The sequence below is a fragment of the Lepisosteus oculatus genome, chromosome 12 (genome assembly GCF_040954835.1).
Source record: "Lepisosteus oculatus isolate fLepOcu1 chromosome 12, fLepOcu1.hap2, whole genome shotgun sequence".
NCBI classification, from domain to species: domain Eukaryota; kingdom Metazoa; phylum Chordata; class Actinopteri; order Semionotiformes; family Lepisosteidae; genus Lepisosteus; species Lepisosteus oculatus.
The window spans coordinates 39,443,724-39,460,273 of record NC_090707.1 but is presented as its reverse complement, the minus strand read 5'-3'; the positions used below and the strand labels follow the sequence as shown (position 1 = coordinate 39,460,273).

Here is a 16,550-nt window from a genome sequence, read left to right as displayed (position 1 = left end):
ACAACACGTCTGCACCTCTGTGTCCTGTGTCAGGGGGACAGTGGGGTTACAGACAGAGACTGGACACTGGAGCTGGAGAGAGGATACAGTCACCCAGAGCCCCCCACTGACACCCTTCATCATCATCATCACTCCTGAACAGACACTCAGTCTGTAACAACACGTCTGCACCTCTGTGTCCTGTGTCAGGGGGACAGTGGGGTTACAGACAGAGACTGGACACTGGAGCTGGAGAGAGGATAGAGTCACCCAGAGCCCCCCACTGACACCCTTCATCATCATCATCACTCCTGAACAGACACTCAGTCTGTAACAACACGTCTGTACCTCTGTGTCCTGTGTCAGGGGGACAGTGGGGTTACAGACAGAGACTGGACACTGGAGCTGGAGAGAGGATAGAGTCACCCAGAGCCCCCCACTGACACCCTTCATCATCATCATCACTCCTGAACAGACACTCAGTCTGTAACAACACGTCTGCACCTCTGTGTCCTGTGTCAGGGGGACAGTGGGGTTACAGACAGAGACTGGACACTGGAGCTGGAGAGAGGATAGAGTCACCCAGAGCCCCCCACTGACACCCTTCATCATCATCATCACTCCTGAACAGACACTCAGTCTGTAACAACACGTCTGCACCTCTGTGTCCTGTGTCAGGGGGACAGTGGGGTTACAGACAGAGACTGGACACTGGAGCTGGAGAGAGGATAGAGTCACCCAGAGCCCCACACTGACACCCTTCATCATCATCATCACTCCTGAACAGACACTCAGTCTGTAACAACACGTCTGCACCTCTGTGTCCTGTGTCAGGGGGACAGTGGGGACACCAGTGAGATGATATCCAGCTCTCGTCTGGAACAAGCTGAATTTTACAGAAGCTCCAGACCCCTGCCACCCTCGGAGCACAGAAACGCCTCCTGCTCTCCAAGCTGGGGTCCGCAGGTCTGGGCCTGAGCGACCGGAGTCCCGCGGGTCAGAACCAGCCCTGGGCGACCCACTCGATCCCCGCACTGGCGTCCAGGCCGCCCTTTAAAATCAGGAGTGGGCAAGACTCTGTCAGGCCCGTGCTGGGGACCTCGCGAGGGCTCCCCCTCCTCTCGCGTGCGGCTCGCGCACAGGTCGGCTCTTTGTCTCGCCGGCAGCCTCCCCTCCCCCCCCCGGCTCGCGCCTCACCTACAGGGCAGCCCCCCACCCCTGCCCGCTCCGCCGGCCGCGAGAAACCCTCCACGCGGTGCTTTTTCCCCAGCCGCTTCACGGGACAGGCTCGGCTCACGGTCCACGGGCCGCACACGCACACCTGGGCCGCCTCACGCGCAGCTCCCTTCTTCACACGGACACACACACTCTCTCTCACACACACACACGCAGGCTCAGCGCGCAGATAAGCGCCGGTTTGACCTACAAGGCGCTCACCTCCACGGAACACGACCAGAGGCGGAACCACACGGACTCACCTGGCCCACGTCCGCGTCGATCCTGGCCCGCTTGCAGTCCGCCTCCGGGCCGCTGGCCGCCAGCTGCGGCTCCGGCTCCGGGTCGCCTCGCTTCATCCCGCGGCTGGGGTTCGGGGCCGGGTTCGGCGTGTCCAGCTCCCTGTCCCGGTCCAGAATTCCCCGGGAGACGGGCAGCAGGAGGGACACGACCTCGGCAGACATTCACGGGCGTCTCTTGCTCTTCCTCTCCTCCTCCTCCTCCCGAGCGCGACTCCGCCGATTCCCAGCTGAACGAGCGCGGCTCCGCGAGCTGTCGGGCTCTTTGTTTACTCGGAGTCACGCAGCGCCGCGGGTCCGACCGAGACCATTTCACGGCGACCGGGGCGGTGGGAGCCACGCGCGCGTGCCAGGCCAGACCCACGCAACGGGCAGCGGGGATCTCTGTGGAGCTCGGCGCGCACCCTCGCGTCTGGGATCTCGCCCCACGGGCGCGACACGCCGGGCGGATAAAGGTTTCTAATCAAAGCAGCCGCCTCGGACGCGCCCCCACGGCTGACACACGCACACGGGAGGAAACTGTATCCGACCGCCGCTGTCTGCCCCAGCCCGAGTCTCCCTGTCTTCTGGCAGGAAAAACACCTCTGTCCCCGCTCCCGTCCCGACAGAACAGCCACACGGAGGCTCCTCTATCCCGATTTTGTCATTGTCCTCAAATTATCCCTGCGGCGTGAAAGGCAGCGATTCCCTCCCTCTCTCTCCTCCCCCGTCTGTTTTTTTAAATTCCCGAACCCCTTTCTCGCTCGCTCGCCTTCCCGTGAACCAGCTCGTATCCTCGCCCCCTCTCTCTCCCTCTCTCTCTCTCTCCTCTCTCCCTCCTCCCTCTCTCTCCCTCTCTCTCTCCCGGCTCGTCCTCTGCCCGCCCGTGGCGGATGGCTAATTTTCTGTAATCGCTACCGAGTCGCTGCGCCTCTGGCTTTTACCCCACGGGACCACGCAGGCAGGGGCGCGCTCGGACCCTGGCGCCGCTGGACTGGACTGGACTGGACCGGACCGGACCGCGTCGCTCCGACTCTGTGTGCGCGCGCCTGCGCGGGTCTGTCTCTGGGTCCGACCGTCTCCTTCCCTGGGCTCGCGGGCTCGGGGGGGAATAATGAGCGCTAATTAGAGCAGGACCGGGGCAGGGAGACACGCATTCCCAACCTCGGGATTTTCCGTGAGGGATAGACCGGATCTGACGGACTGCCGTGTGTTAGCGGGCGGGGGAGGGAGGAGAAGGAGTGGGGGGGCGTGCCCGCTTTCCGTCTCGTCTTCTCTCTCCTCCGCCGGCTGCGGAGCGGGGCGCGGGCTCCGCCTAGCGGGGGAGGGTGGAAGTGCGGCCTCTCGGACGCGGGTTCAGGGAGCGACCTCGCTTCCCCAGGGGGGGGTTGATGCAGTAGGCAGAGACGCCGAAGGACTGAATTCTTCACTCTGGGCGGTGGGGTGAGACAGGGCTGCAGCCTGAGTTCACTATCTCCACCAGTGAGCTAGCAGGAGTGTGGGAACAGTCTGCAGCTCCTGGTCTCACACTACATGACACAGCTGATGACCTGGTCCTGCTGTCGCCCACAGAACAGGGGCTGCAGCTGGAGCAGTACTGTCAGACCTGGGCACTGCCAGCCCATCTGGACCCAGAACCGGGCCTGCAGCAGAGCCTGGAACTGCTGGAGCAGTACTGTCAGACCTGGGCACTGCCAGCCCATCTGGACCCAGAACCAGGGCTACAGCAGAGCCTGGCACAGCTGGAGCAGTACTGTCAGACCTGGGCACTGCCAGCCCATCTGGACAAGACCAGAGTCCTGTTTTTCCAGAAAAAAGCCAGACCTCAGGCAAACAGGTACCACTTCACACTGAACAGCAACACACTGGAGCACACAACCAGCTACACATACAGAACCTCGGACTGACTATCAGCTCATCTGACTCAGCCCATAGAAGCCCTGCACAGAGTTCTGCAAAACATCCTCATGTGCAGAGGAAAACACCTCCTAACAACACATGCAGGACCGTCTGAGGCCGGTACACACCACTGACCAACATGCAGCAGAGAGCACTACAGCCCCGGTCACCCCTGAGAACCAGTGAGCAGGCTGTCCAGAGAGGACAGGCTCAGTGACCACAGCCTGGCCAGAGACACTGGACACAGGCAGACCTGGCTATCCAGGGAGGACAGGCTCAGTGACCACAGCCTGGGCAGAGAAACTGGACACAGGCAGACCCGGCTGTCCAGGGAGGACAGGCTCAGTGACCACAGCCTGGCCATAGGAGCTGCTTAATGGAAGCCCGGACAGAAACTGACCAGTCACGACTGAGGACGTAATATACTTCTGAATCGCGGAAAAGGAGACCGGACACAGCGGCCTCGAGTCGCTGTCATCCTGCAGGACACGCGCGATGACGTCATTTGTATTTCACTGGGTTGAGTGTCAGATCCGTGTAGTAGCGGACCGTGGACACCACAGCGGCCAGACACGGAGCCCACGGGAGTTTCCAGCAATTATAAATACGCCTGGCTAAATATCGGCTCTGCCGGCCAAACACAAGCGTGGAAGCGAGTGTAGAGAACAGAAGAGGAGTAAACTTGACCCGCTTTGAAGCGCTTTAACATCCCCGAGCGTTCTCCGGCCGCTCGCGAGGGGTGGAATGGGGTGCTGTGAGCCCCTCGGACAGCGGCGCGAGCAGGGGGGTGTCAGGGCTCAGGGGTGTGGAAACCCACCCGAGATCAGCACGGAAACGCCACTGCGGCCGGACCGTGTAGCTGATGAATCAGCGAGCTCAGTTTCTCCCCTCGCGGATCTCACCTCGCGTGTTTATTATCACATGATTTCTTCCCACAGGTCCTGTCAGGTGTCAGAGCAGTGACCTGCAAGTCACGATTTACTGCGAGTGTAAATCGATGTTGTTATCGATGTTCCTATTTATTATCTTCGATGTGGAAATACGCCCTGTTCGTGTCCGTGACGTGTCTGCTGTGATCCCCGGACCCGGGTAGTGTCCTGTTTCAGTGGCTCAGTGACAGTAAAGTCACACTGAGACAGCAGCATCACCATCAGAGACCCCCGGGGGTCTGAGCCCTCACGCCCCAGGACGGGTCACGGACACGCAGCGCTGAAGTCATCCTCAGCAGAGCATCTCGTGGGTTTATACAGCAGTTAATACTACTAACAACAACACCAATACAATCTTATTATCATCATTATTATAGATTATTATTGATGATGACGATTCCGAGTCCTGTCACGGGCGTGAGACAGTCGGCCCCCGCGCGCAAGGCGAGTCTCTGCGCATCAGGCAGCAGCGGCCCACGCGTGGCCACGCTCGCGGGTGGGAGACGCGATTGGCTGGGGCGCGATGCGCCTCACGAGCGGCACCTGCTCGCGCCGTGTAAATAGAGCGCGCGGTGGGAGAGGGGATATAGCCTGCAAAGCCTTCGCGTGTTCTCGGTCCTGCAGGAGGTTGTTGTTGGTTTACCTGCTGTTTGTTTCTTCCCCACGCGTGTTCGTGTTCCTGATGCGCGGCGCGATGGCGAGGCGGCGGGCGTGGCTGCTGCTGCTGCCGTGTTTCGTGTGTGTCCTGCTGCGGCTGTGTCCCGCCGCGGGGCGGGGTCTGCCGGTGTCGCCCGCGCCGGGGGGCCCCTCGCCCGCGCCGGGCTTCGTGCTGGGGGCGGCCGCGCTGGCGCAGGCCGGCGAGCCGAGCGCCGATGTGCTGTCGCTGCTGGCGGCGGAGCAGCTGCCCGAGGAGATGCTGCAGGACGAGGGGTCCCGCCCGGAGCCCCACGGCCCCCGGAGCTCCCCGCCCCGCAAGGCCGACAAGAAGGGGCGCAAGTGCCTGAAGAAGCGTGGCCGTGGGGGTGCCCCCGCCCCCCCGGAGCCCTGGGTCGCGGACGGGGTCCCCAGGCCGACTCCTGCGCCCCGAGTCCTGGAGCCCGCCGGCGCGCCGCTGCGGAGGCAGAGGCCGCCCGTGATCTCCAGGGAGCCCCTGCCGCTGGCCGGGGAGGAGCTGCCGCAGGAGATGAGGGAGGATGGTGGGGTGACTGGCGGGGGACCCCAGGAGCCTGGCGCTGTGAGGTCGCGGGCCAGTGAGAGTGAGGCCCTGGTGCCCCCCCTGCAGGAGCTCCTCCCGGCTGAGATGATGATGCCCGCTGGACCGGTCAGCACTGAGAGACCGCGGGCTGAGCCTGCACCCCGACCCCCGGGGCTGGGGCAGGGGGCGTCTGTGAAGAGGAGGGGGCCGTTGGCTGAGTGGGCAGCCCCCCGACATGGGTTCCCTGTGAGCCCCCCGGCTCTGGACTTGGGGGAGGACCTGGACATCTCCAAACTGCCCCGGCCCCCCCTTGCCCCTGCCCAGCCCACTGAGCGCTGTCCTCTCGCCCAGCATGACCTTCTGCCACCACCACCCTCTCATCCTGCAGGTGAGGCCTTGGGGTGCCTGTACCCCCCCCATCCCTCCTGGGGTCTCTCTGGGCAGCCCTGCTGACCACAGCCTGGCCAGTGTCTCTGGCTGCGGTCAGCGGGGCCGTCCCCTCTCCCCCCCTCCCTCCCTCTCTCTCTGGCTGGCTGCGGTCAGCGGGGCTGTCCTCTCTCCCTCTCCCTCTCTCTCTGGCTGGCTGTGGTCAGTGGTCAGCGGGGCTGTCCCCTCTCCCTCTCTGTCCGGCTGCAGGCTGTGAGATCCCCTCGGAGCAGCAGGTCCGCTGTGGTCTCCCGGACACCAGCCCGGCCGCCTGCCAGGCCCGGGGCTGCTGTGTGGACAACACGACGAGCGGCTGCTACTACCCGCTGAACGGTCAGTCAGTCGGCCGCGCTGGGGGCTCCCCTGTGGGGGTGCCTGACCCCTGACCCCTGACCCCTGACCCCTGCAGTGTGCACGCGGGACGGCCACTTCATCTTCACGGTCCACCGGCACGACACGGTGCCGGACACGGACCCGCGGGGCCTGGTGGCGGGGCCCAGCGGGTGTGCGCCCGCGCTGGCCACGCCCCACTACGCCATCTTCGCCATCGGCCTGCAGCTGTGCGGCGTGCGCTCCTCGGTAGGCCCGCCCGCCGCTGACCAGCGGGGAGGGTCACGCTGACCGCGTGCTGCTGACCGCCCGCTGTGCTCCTGCAGGTGGAGGGCAACGCCACGGTGTACGCGGTGGAGGTGCGCGGCACCAGGCTGGCGACGGCGCAGGTCGCGTACGGGCAGATCAGCAGGGACGTGCCCTTCAGGTGAGCAGCGGTCTGGCTGCGGAGGGCCCCTGACCCCTGACCCCTGACCCCTGACCCCTGCCCTCTCCCCAGCATGCAGGTGCGCTGCCGGCTCGTCCCCGGCTCCTTCAGCAGCCGCGGGTTCCTGGTGAGGGACCTGCCTCCGCCTGTGGCCTCCGCTGCCGGACAGCTGCGCCTCGAGCTCCGCGTCGCCAGAGGTGCTGCGTCGGGGCTCCCCTCCTGCGCCCCAGCAAGGGGCTGGGGCTCCTGCTGGTGATCTGCCCGGGGGGGTAGGGTGCGCAGGCCTGAGACTCCTCTCTCCCTCCCTCCAGATGGCTGTTACCGCTCTTACTTCCCCCAGGCTGCCCTCCCCCTGCAGCTGCGCCTGAAGGCCCCCCTGTTCCTGGAGGTGCGGCTGGTGTTGCCCCCCGACCCCAGCCTGGTGCTGCTGGTGCACTACTGTGTGGCGTACCCCAGATCCGCGCAGGCCGCCTGGGTGCTCATCTACGACGGGTCAGTGTCTTGGCCTGGGGGGCTGGCAGGCTGCCCCTCGTTCTCAATCTGGGGTACCTGCTGCGCTCACCCCGCCTGTCCCCCTCGGTGCAGGTGCCCCAACGAGGTGGACCCCGACTCTGTGGACATCAAGGTGCAGCCAGCCGACCACCCCAGACACTACCGGCGCTTCACCGTGCACACCTTCCAGTTCGTGAACCCCAACACGGGCCGCTACCTGGGGGAGGAGGTCAGTGTGGGGCGAGGGGGTGACCCTGCTGACCGCTGGCGCCGCGCTCGGTCCTGACCTGCCCTCTCCTCCCCCAGGTGTACATCATGTGCGTGACCGAGGTCTGCTCTCCCGCTGTCCAGTCCTGTGACCCCAAGTGCTTTGACCCTAAAAGTGAGTATCCAGCTGACCCCTGACCCTGCCTGCTGGGGTGTTGGGTGGGGGGGTTGTGAGCCCCATCTTTCTGGGGAGAGGGGCTGGGAGGTAGTTACTCCAGGAGCAGGGACTCGTGGGCGCAGTTGAGAATGAGCTCTCCTCTGTGGCCAGCAGCTGCTGGCTGTGAGCTCCTCTCTCCTGCGCGTGTGAGGCTACAGGCTCTGCTCCGCTCACTCCAGCAGCCCCTGGCTGTGAGCTCCTCTCTCTCTCTCTCTCCCACAGCCATGAGGATGCAGCTTCCTGGCTCCAAGCCTGTGCCAGGGGACATTGCTGTCCAGCAGGGCCCCTTCCTCATGCCCAAGGCTTGGCCACCCAAGTGAAGGCCGGTCCAGTGGGGAGGGGTCTGCTGTTCTGGCCCTGTGTGACTATGCTGCTGCTGTGTGGTTGGTCAGTGTGGAGATACGAGTGTTGCAATAAAAAAACAAACTGAACTGATTTCTGCTTCCGGTGGTCATTCCTGGCCTCTTGGCTCCTGCTGTGAGGCTGGACAGGTGCAGAGCTCAGCTTCTGTCTGCTCTGGGAGAGAATAAGGCAGGGCCCTTAGTGGGGGAGAGGGACACCTGGAACAGCAGCAGGCAGGGTGTGATTCCTCCTCTCTCCAGCAGGGGACACTGGAGGCCCTTCAGCTCCAGTCCCTGAGGGAGGTTGGGGGGGCTCTTTCATGATGCGAGATGACAATGCACCACTGTAAACATGTGGACAACAGTCTGGATTCTGGGCTTCCAGCAGTATGATTGACCTGTTACTGGATCAGTCCTGTGATGTCCAGCTCCTGCAGGACTGGTGAGTCAAAGGTAGCCTGACAGAGCTCTGTGCTGGAGAGCAGGAAGAGAAGTGAATAGAGCCCAGGCCGCATCACCATTTTCTGACTTTATTTCAACGTGCGTAGAAAAACATTGCAGTACAGCAAGCGTGGTTACAGTGAAGGGACTGGTGCTCCTGAGCTGCACCTGACCTCCCCTCCCAGTGAGGGTGGGATGACCACAGCTGCAGTGCCCCCTGGAGGCTGGGTGAGCTCTGGCCCTGCAAGGGGAGGCAGGACAGGAGCTGGTGCTAGAGGCTTGTCACTTGCAGAAGCAGGAAGACTAATAGACCATACTGGAGCTGTAAAGAATGGGGATGGGCTGGACCTTCTTTATTGCAGAGGACAGGATAAGACTACACACCAAGGCACAGACCTGCAGGGAGAGAAGGGGATTAATACACACTACTGTACACTGACGCTGCACTGAGAGAGAGAGGGGTTAATACACACACTCCTCCTGCACACTACTGGACACTGACACTGCACTGAGAGAGAGGGGTTAATACACACACTCTTCCTGCACACTACTGGACACTGACACTGCACTGAGAGAGAGGGGTTAATACACACACTACTGTACACTGACACTGCACTGAGAGAGAGGGGTTAATACACACACTATTGTACACTGACACTGCACTGAGAGAGAGAGGGGTTAATACACACACTCCTCCTGCACACTACTGTACACTGACACTGCACTGAGAGAGAGAGGGGTTAATACACACACTCCTCCTGTACACTACTGTACACTGACACTGCACTGAGAGAGAGAGGGGTTAATACACACACTCCTCCTGTACACTACTGTACACTGACACTGCACTGAGAGAGAGGGGTTAATACACACACTTCTCCTGCACACTACTGTACACTGACACTGCACTGAGAGAGAGAGGGGTTAATACACACTCCTCCTGCACACTACTGTACACTGACACTGCACTGAGAGAGAAAGGGGTTAATACACACTCCTCCTGCACACTACTGTACACTGACACTGCACTGAGAGAGAGGGGGGTTAATACACACACTCCTCCTGCACACTGACACTGCACTGTGAGAGAGAGAGGGGTTAATACACACACTCCTCCTGCACACTCCTGTACACTGACACTGCACTGAGAAAGAGAGAGGGGTTAATACACACTCCTCCTGCACACTACTGTACACTGACACTGCACTGAGAGAGAGAGGGGTTAATACACACACTCCTCCTGTACACTACTGTACACTGACACTGCACTGAGAGAGAGAGGGGTTAATACACACACTACTACTGTACACTGACACTGCACTGAGAGAGAGGGGTTAATACACACACTTCTCCTGCACACTACTGTACACTGACACTGCACTGAGAGAGAGAGGGGTTAATACACACACTCCTCCTGCACACTACTGTACACTGACACTGCACTGAGAGAGAAAGGGGTTAATACACACACTCCTCCTGCACACTACTGTACACTGACACTGCACTGAGAGAGAGGGGGGTTAATACACACACTCCTCCTGCACACTACTGTACACTGACACTGCACTGTGAGAGAGAGAGGGGTTAATACACACACTCCTCCTGCACACTCCTGTACACTGACACTGCACTGAGAGAGAGAGAGGGGTTAATACACACTCCTCCTGCACACTACTGTACACTGACACTGCACTGAGAGAGAGAGGGGTTAATACACACACTCCTCCTGCACACTACTGGACACTGACTCTGCACTGAACTGAGAGAGAGGGGTTAATACACACACTCCTCCTGCACACTACTGTACACTGACACTGCACTGAGAGAGAGAGGGGTTAATACACACACTCCTCCTGCACACTACTGTACACTGACACTGCACTGAGAGAGAGAGAGAGGGGTTAATACACACACTCCTCCTGCACACTACTGTACACTGACACTGCACTGAGAGAGAGAGGGGTTAATACACACACTCCTCCTGCACACTACTGTACACTGACACTGCACTGAGAGAGAGGGGTTAATACACACACTCCTCCTGCACACTACTGTACACTGACACTGCACTGAGAGAGAGAGAGGGGTTAATACACACACTCCTCCTGCACACTACTGTACACTGACACTGCACTGAGAGAGAGAGAGGGGTTAATACACACACTCCTCCTGCACACTACTGTACACTAAGACTGCACTGAGAGAGAGAGGGGTTAATACACACACTCCTCCTGCACACTACTGTACACTGACACTGCACTGAGAGAGAGGGGTTAATACACACACTCCTCCTGCACACTACTGTACACTGACACTGCACTGAGAGAGAGAGGGGTTAATACACACACTCCTCCTGCACACTACTGTACACTGACACTGCACTGAGAGAGAGAGAAAGGGGTTAATACACACACTCCTCCTGCACACTACTGTACACTGACACTGCACTGAGAGAGAGAGAAAGGGGTTAATACACACACTCCTCCTGCACACTACTGTACACTGACACTGCACTGTGAGAGAGAGAGGGGTTAATACACACACTCCTCCTGCACACTCCTGTACACTGACACTGCACTGAGAGAGAGAGAGGGGTTAATACACACTCCTCCTGCACACTACTGTACACTGACACTGCACTGAGAGAGAGGGGTTAATACACACACTCCTCCTGCACACTACTGTACACTGACTCTGCACTGAACTGAGAGAGAAAGGGGTTAATACACACACTCCTCCTGCACACTACTGTACACTGACACTGCACTGTGAGAGAGAGAGGGGTTAATACAGACACTCCTCCTGCACACTACTGTACACTGACACTGCACTGAGAGAGAGAGAGGGGTTAATACACACACTCCTCCTGCACACTACTGTACACTGACACTGCACTGAGAGAGAGGGGTTAATACACACACTCCTCCTGCACACTACTGTACACTGACACTGCACTGAGAGAGAGAGAGGGGTTAATACACACACTCCTCCTGCACACTACTGTACACTAACACTGCACTGAGAGAGAGAGGGGTTAATACACACACTCCTCCTGCACACTACTGTACACTGACACTGCACTGAGAGAGAGAGGGGTTAATACACACACTCCTCCTGCACACTACTGTACACTAACACTGCACTGAGAGAGAGAGGGGTTAATACACACACTCCTCCTGCACACTACTGTACACTGACACTGCACTGAGAGAGAGGGGTTAATACACACACTCCTCCTGCACACTACTGTACACTGACACTGCACTGAGAGAGAGAGGGGTTAATACACACACTCCTCCTGCACACTACTGTACACTGACACTGCACTGAGAGAGAGAGAGGGGTTAATACACACACTCCTCCTGCACACTACTGTACACTGACACTGCACTGAGAGAGAGAGGGGTTAATACACACACTCCTCCTGCACACTACTGTACACTGACACTGCACTGAGAGAGAGAGAGGGGTTAATACACACACTCCTCCTGCACACTACTGTACACTGACACTGCACTGAGAGAGAGAGAGGGGTTAATACACATACTACTGTGTATTGAGAGAGAAGCAGCGTCAGAGATTGGGTTTCCCAGATGTGTCCTGCAGGACCCAGAGGCCTTGTCAGCACTCGTGGTGCTACCAGCTGACTTTTCACTGCACCAGAGGGACAGGTCAGAGGTCACACCTGGCTGCCACACCAGGTGACAAACCAGCTGTCCGGAGCTGTGGGCTGTAACTGTGAAGAGTCACGAGTCCCACCGGCCTCTGCAGCTCACCAAGTCCACCCGCGCGCCCGCAGACAGAGACGGGACAGGACAGGGAGCGCGCGCGTGTACCTAGCGTGCGACAGCCAGGCTAGTAGAGCAGGGCGGCCGGGCCGGGGGGGGGCGACAGGGGGGCGGGCTGCAGTGTCACAGAGCTGTTCTCTAGGATCAGGTACTGCGGACCCTGGTGAGTCCGCTTGATCTGTCTGGACAGAACCGAGCTGCACAGCAGAGCTAGAACCTGAAAACACAAATACACACACTGACTGAGGACACCACACAGAGACACAACTCTACACACACACCCTGTGGAGAGGGTGGGGACAGGATGTTGAGGGGGTGGGGAGAGGGTGGGGACAGGACGTGGAGGGGGTGGGGACAGGACGTGGAGGGGGTAGGGAGAGGGTGGGGACAGGACGTGGAGGTTGTGGGGACAGGACGTGGAGGGGGTGGGGAGAGGGTGGGGACAGGATGTGGAGGGGGTGGGGACAGGACGTGGAGGGGGTGGGGACTGTGGGGAGGGGGTGGGGACAGGACGTGGAGGGGGTGGGGACTGTGGGGAGGGGGTGGGGAGGGGTTGGGGACAGGACGTGGAGGGGGTGGGGACAGGATGTGGAGGGGGTGGGGACAGGACGTGGAGGGGGTGGGGACTGTGGGGAGGGGGTGGGGACAGGACGTGGAGGGGGTGGGGAGAGGGTGGGGACAGGACGTGGACGGGGTGGGGACAGGACGTGGAGGGGGTGGGGACTGTGTGGAGGGGGTGGGGAGGGGTCAGAGAGGCTGTGGACGGGTCAGGGGGGATGCGGCCCCCTGTCTCACCATGAGCAAGGCCAGTCCCACGAAGCAGCCCAGGACCACTGGAGCTCTGGAGTTGAACACATCAACAATGACAGCAGGGCAGGACTGCAGAGAGACAGGAAACCTGTGTCAGTGTGTCAGTGAGAACGTCATGACGCTATAACACAGAGCCACAGAGCAGCACCGAGCCACTGAGGAGCACAGCACCATCCCACAGAGCCACAGACCACAGACCCCCACACACCCACAGCACCACACACCCACAGACCCCCACAGAGCCACAGACCCCCACAGACCCCCACAGAGCACCACAGAGCACCACAGAGCCCCACAGAGCCCCACAGAGCCACAGACCCCCACAGAGCACCACAGACCCCCACAGAGCCACAGACCCCCACAGACCCACAGACCCCCACAGACCCCCACAGAGCACCACAGACCCCCACAGAGCACCACAGACCCCCACACACCCACAGCACCACACACCCACAGAGCACCACAGTGCCACAGACCCCCACAGACCCCCACAGAGCACCACAGACCCCCACACACCCACAGCACCACAGAGCCACAGAGCCCCACAGAGCACCACAGACCCCCAGCACCACACACCCACAGAGCGCCACAGACCCCCACAGACCCCCACAGAGCGCCACAGAGCGCCACAGAGCCCCACAGAGCCCCACAGAGCACCACAGAGCCACAGAGCACCACAGACCCCCACACACCCACAGCACCACACACCCACAGAGCCCCACAGAGCCCCACAGAGCCCCACAGAGCCCCACAGCACCACACACCCACAGAGCGCCACAGACCCCCACAGACCCCCACAGAGCGCCACAGAGCCCCACAGAGCGCCACAGACCCCCACAGAGCCCCACACCCACAGAGCCCCACACCCACAGAGCGCCACAGACCCCCACAGAGCCCCACACCCACAGAGTGCCACAGACCCCCACAGAGCCCCACAGACCCCCACAGAGCGCCACAGAGCCCCACACCCACAGAGCGCCACAGACCCCCACAGAGCCCCACACCCACAGAGCGCCACAGAGCCCCACAGAGCCCCACAGAGCGCCACAGAGCGCCACAGAGCGCCACAGAGCGCCACAGAGCCCCACAGAGCCCGCAGGCGGACTCACAGGCATGACCAGTGTCTGCAGCAGGCCAGCGCGGGGACAGGTCTCTCTGACGAAGGGCTCCAGGATGCCGCCCCCGATCCCACAGCAGTCCAGCTGCGCGTGAGAGGAGGACAGAGTGAGACACGACAGAGACACGACAGAGACACGACAGAGACACGACAGAGACACGAGTCGCTCAGCCCCGTGATCCCCGTGAGGAGTGGGGTTCCTACCGCGTTGTGGAAGATCTTGAGGGTGACGGCCAAGCTGGGGTCCCCCCCCTTGTTCACGTACTGGGCGTAGATGGTGGCGTAGAACTCGGCCAGCTGCTTGCCCACCTGACACACAGAAGCACAGGTGAGCCAGGGGAGCCAGGTGAGCCAGGTGAGCCGAGGACTCAGACCCTCTCTCTCACCTCGTCACTGTTCACAAAGGCCAGCACCCCCGCCGTGATCTCGGCCAAGATCAGCACTGTCAGCAGACCGGAGAACTGCAGACAGACAGGAGAGAGAGAGACGGGTCACACACACACACACAGCCAGGCGAGAGGGAGAGAGAGAGTTCAGACAGTCTCCATCCTGTCCTCGGTGACTCACCACTCCCAGTGCACAGCGAGACTCACTGCAGGCTCCACAGTCCCCGAACAGAGCTACCAGCAACATCAGAGTCCCTGTCACCATCAGCACTGTCACCCCTGAGGACAGCGGGAGAGAGCACAGCAACCTCACTGTCAGAGCACTGAACCCCAACATTGGGCACAGTGACCTCACTGACAGAGCACTGAACCCCAACACTGGGCACATGATTGTGCATGTGAGTGTGATAGAGGGTGTGGGTGTGATTATGTATGATTATGTGAGGGTGGTACCGTGTGTGAGAGTGTGTTGGCGTGTGTGTGAGTGTGACACGAGCTTGTGATTGTGTGTGTGTCAGGTCGCAGTACTGTACGTTACCAATGACGAACTGCTGTGTGTTCAGGTCGATATCGAAGAACCCGCGTGTCTCCGAGCCGAACCTCAGCCACAGGCCGAGACCCAGCATGGCGAAGCCCACGATCTGCAGAGACAGAAAGGTGAAAGGTTAAAGACACGACACGCCCTCCACTCTCTCACCCATACTCCCCAGCACCCCGACATTACTGACTACTCCCTCACACAGCCCTCAGCACAGACACAGGGCACAGACACATGGCACCACACAGCCCTCAGCACAGACACAGGGCACCAACACAGCCCTCAGTACAGACACAGGGCACCGACACAGCCCTCAGCACAGACACAGGGGACCACACAGCCCTCAGCACAGACACAGGGCACAGACACAGGGCACCACACAGCCCTCAGCACAGACGCAGGGCACCGACACAGGGCACCACAGAGCCCTCAGTACAGTCACAGGGCACCACACAGCCCTCAGCACGGGCACAGGCCACAGACACAGCCCTCAGCACAGACACAGGGCACAGACTCAGAGCACTACACAGCCCCGAGCACAAACACAGGGCACCACACAGCCCTCAGCATAGACTCAGGGCAGAGACACAGGGCACCACACAGCCCTCAGCACAAACACAGGGCACAGACACAGGGCACCGACACAGCCCTCAGTACAGACACAGGGCACCACACGGCCCTCAGCACAGACACAGGGCATCACACAGCCCTCAGCACAGACACAGGGCACAGACACAGGGCACAGACACAGGGCACAGACACAGACACAGGGCACCACAGAGCCCAGCGCGTCTGGGCCGAGCCGGGGGTCACTGGGCACCAGCGCGTCCAGTGGTGTTTGGACCGGTATCTAATGAAATCGCGGTAACCCTGGGCAAAACCGAGCCTGGCCGCGGCGGCGGCGATTTCTGAGGAAACGAAACTTTGAGGGTAAAACGAAACTTTGAGGGAAAAACGAAACTAACTCGCCGAAGCCAGCCCACAGCCCGTCCACGCCCACGCCTCGGCTGACACGGGCGGGCCGTTGCGACCAGCCGTCCCCTCGCGGGTGTCCAGCCCAGCTACGCCCGGCTGGACCCTCGGAACCAGAGCCAGGCCCCGGCCGCGTGGGGGCAAGGCTGCGGAAAGGGGCGTGGAACGGACACGCGAATCCACCGCGAGCTGGAAGAGCAGAAATCTGGGTTGTTTTTCCACGGAAAGACGGACACGAGCGGCCCGGTCCGCAGAGCGGAGCCTCCGGGTCCAGCCGCCCCCAGCGCGGACACCGCCAGCCCACCTACCGCGAAGAAGATGTTGAAGATGATGAGGATGACCTTACAGCAGTAGCCGCAGCCGTCCAGAGCCATGGCGCAGATCGCTAACTGACCAAAGACCACAAGAACGCAAAGGTGAGCGGCTGATCCCGGGGACACGGTCCGTCGCTGTCCTGAGTGGGCACACAGCACCGCGCGAGAGAAGGGCACAGGGAGCGCGGGGGCAGGTGAGCCCCGCCGCCCCGCGACAGCGCTTATAAGCGCAGCCCGGCCGCCGCCATG

General features: G+C 60.8%; 3 protein-coding genes across 6 annotated transcripts in view; 1 reads left to right on the top strand and 2 right to left on the bottom strand.

The window, feature by feature from the left end:
* The window catches only part of rbfox2 (RNA binding fox-1 homolog 2), a 33,639-nt gene extending 30,955 nt beyond the window's left edge, over positions 1-2,684 (bottom strand). For 2 of the 3 annotated variants that reach the window (XM_069197162.1, XM_069197161.1), the window contains exon 1: positions 1,458-2,684. In XM_069197162.1, the coding sequence (XP_069053263.1) occupies positions 1,458-1,658 (201 nt within the window). In that variant the 5' untranslated portion in view covers positions 1,659-2,684. The remainder of the gene's footprint in view (positions 1-1,457) is intronic. The other variant, XM_069197159.1, reaches the window with a different exon arrangement.
* A 2,158-nt stretch (positions 2,685-4,842) lies between these two features.
* Positions 4,843-8,029, top strand: LOC107078906 (zona pellucida sperm-binding protein 4-like). Its single transcript, XM_069197157.1, has 9 exons — positions 4,843-5,883; positions 6,132-6,254; positions 6,331-6,500; positions 6,578-6,678; positions 6,751-6,875; positions 6,990-7,170; positions 7,264-7,399; positions 7,477-7,552; positions 7,817-8,029. Exons 1-9 carry the CDS (start codon positions 4,983-4,985, stop codon positions 7,912-7,914), a joined length of 1,911 nt encoding a protein of 636 aa, XP_069053258.1. The 5' UTR covers positions 4,843-4,982; the 3' UTR covers positions 7,915-8,029.
* Positions 8,030-8,449: 420 nt separating this feature from the next.
* Positions 8,450-16,495, bottom strand: LOC138241969 (CD9 antigen). 2 transcript variants are annotated; one of them, XM_069196379.1, is made up of 9 exons: positions 16,296-16,495; positions 15,016-15,118; positions 14,659-14,756; positions 14,478-14,552; positions 14,296-14,400; positions 14,084-14,176; positions 12,960-13,043; positions 12,213-12,381; positions 8,682-8,772 (listed from the first exon to the last, which is right to left on the bottom strand). In XM_069196379.1, exons 1-8 carry the CDS (start codon positions 16,359-16,361, stop codon positions 12,232-12,234), a joined length of 774 nt encoding a protein of 257 aa, XP_069052480.1. In that variant the 5' UTR covers positions 16,362-16,495; the 3' UTR covers positions 8,682-8,772; positions 12,213-12,231. The 2 variants fall into 2 exon arrangements, with proteins under 2 accessions (XP_069052481.1, XP_069052480.1); XM_069196380.1 differs by lacking the exon at positions 12,213-12,381 and having other exon boundaries at positions 8,450-8,772.
* Between the last annotated feature and the right edge of the window lie 55 nt (positions 16,496-16,550).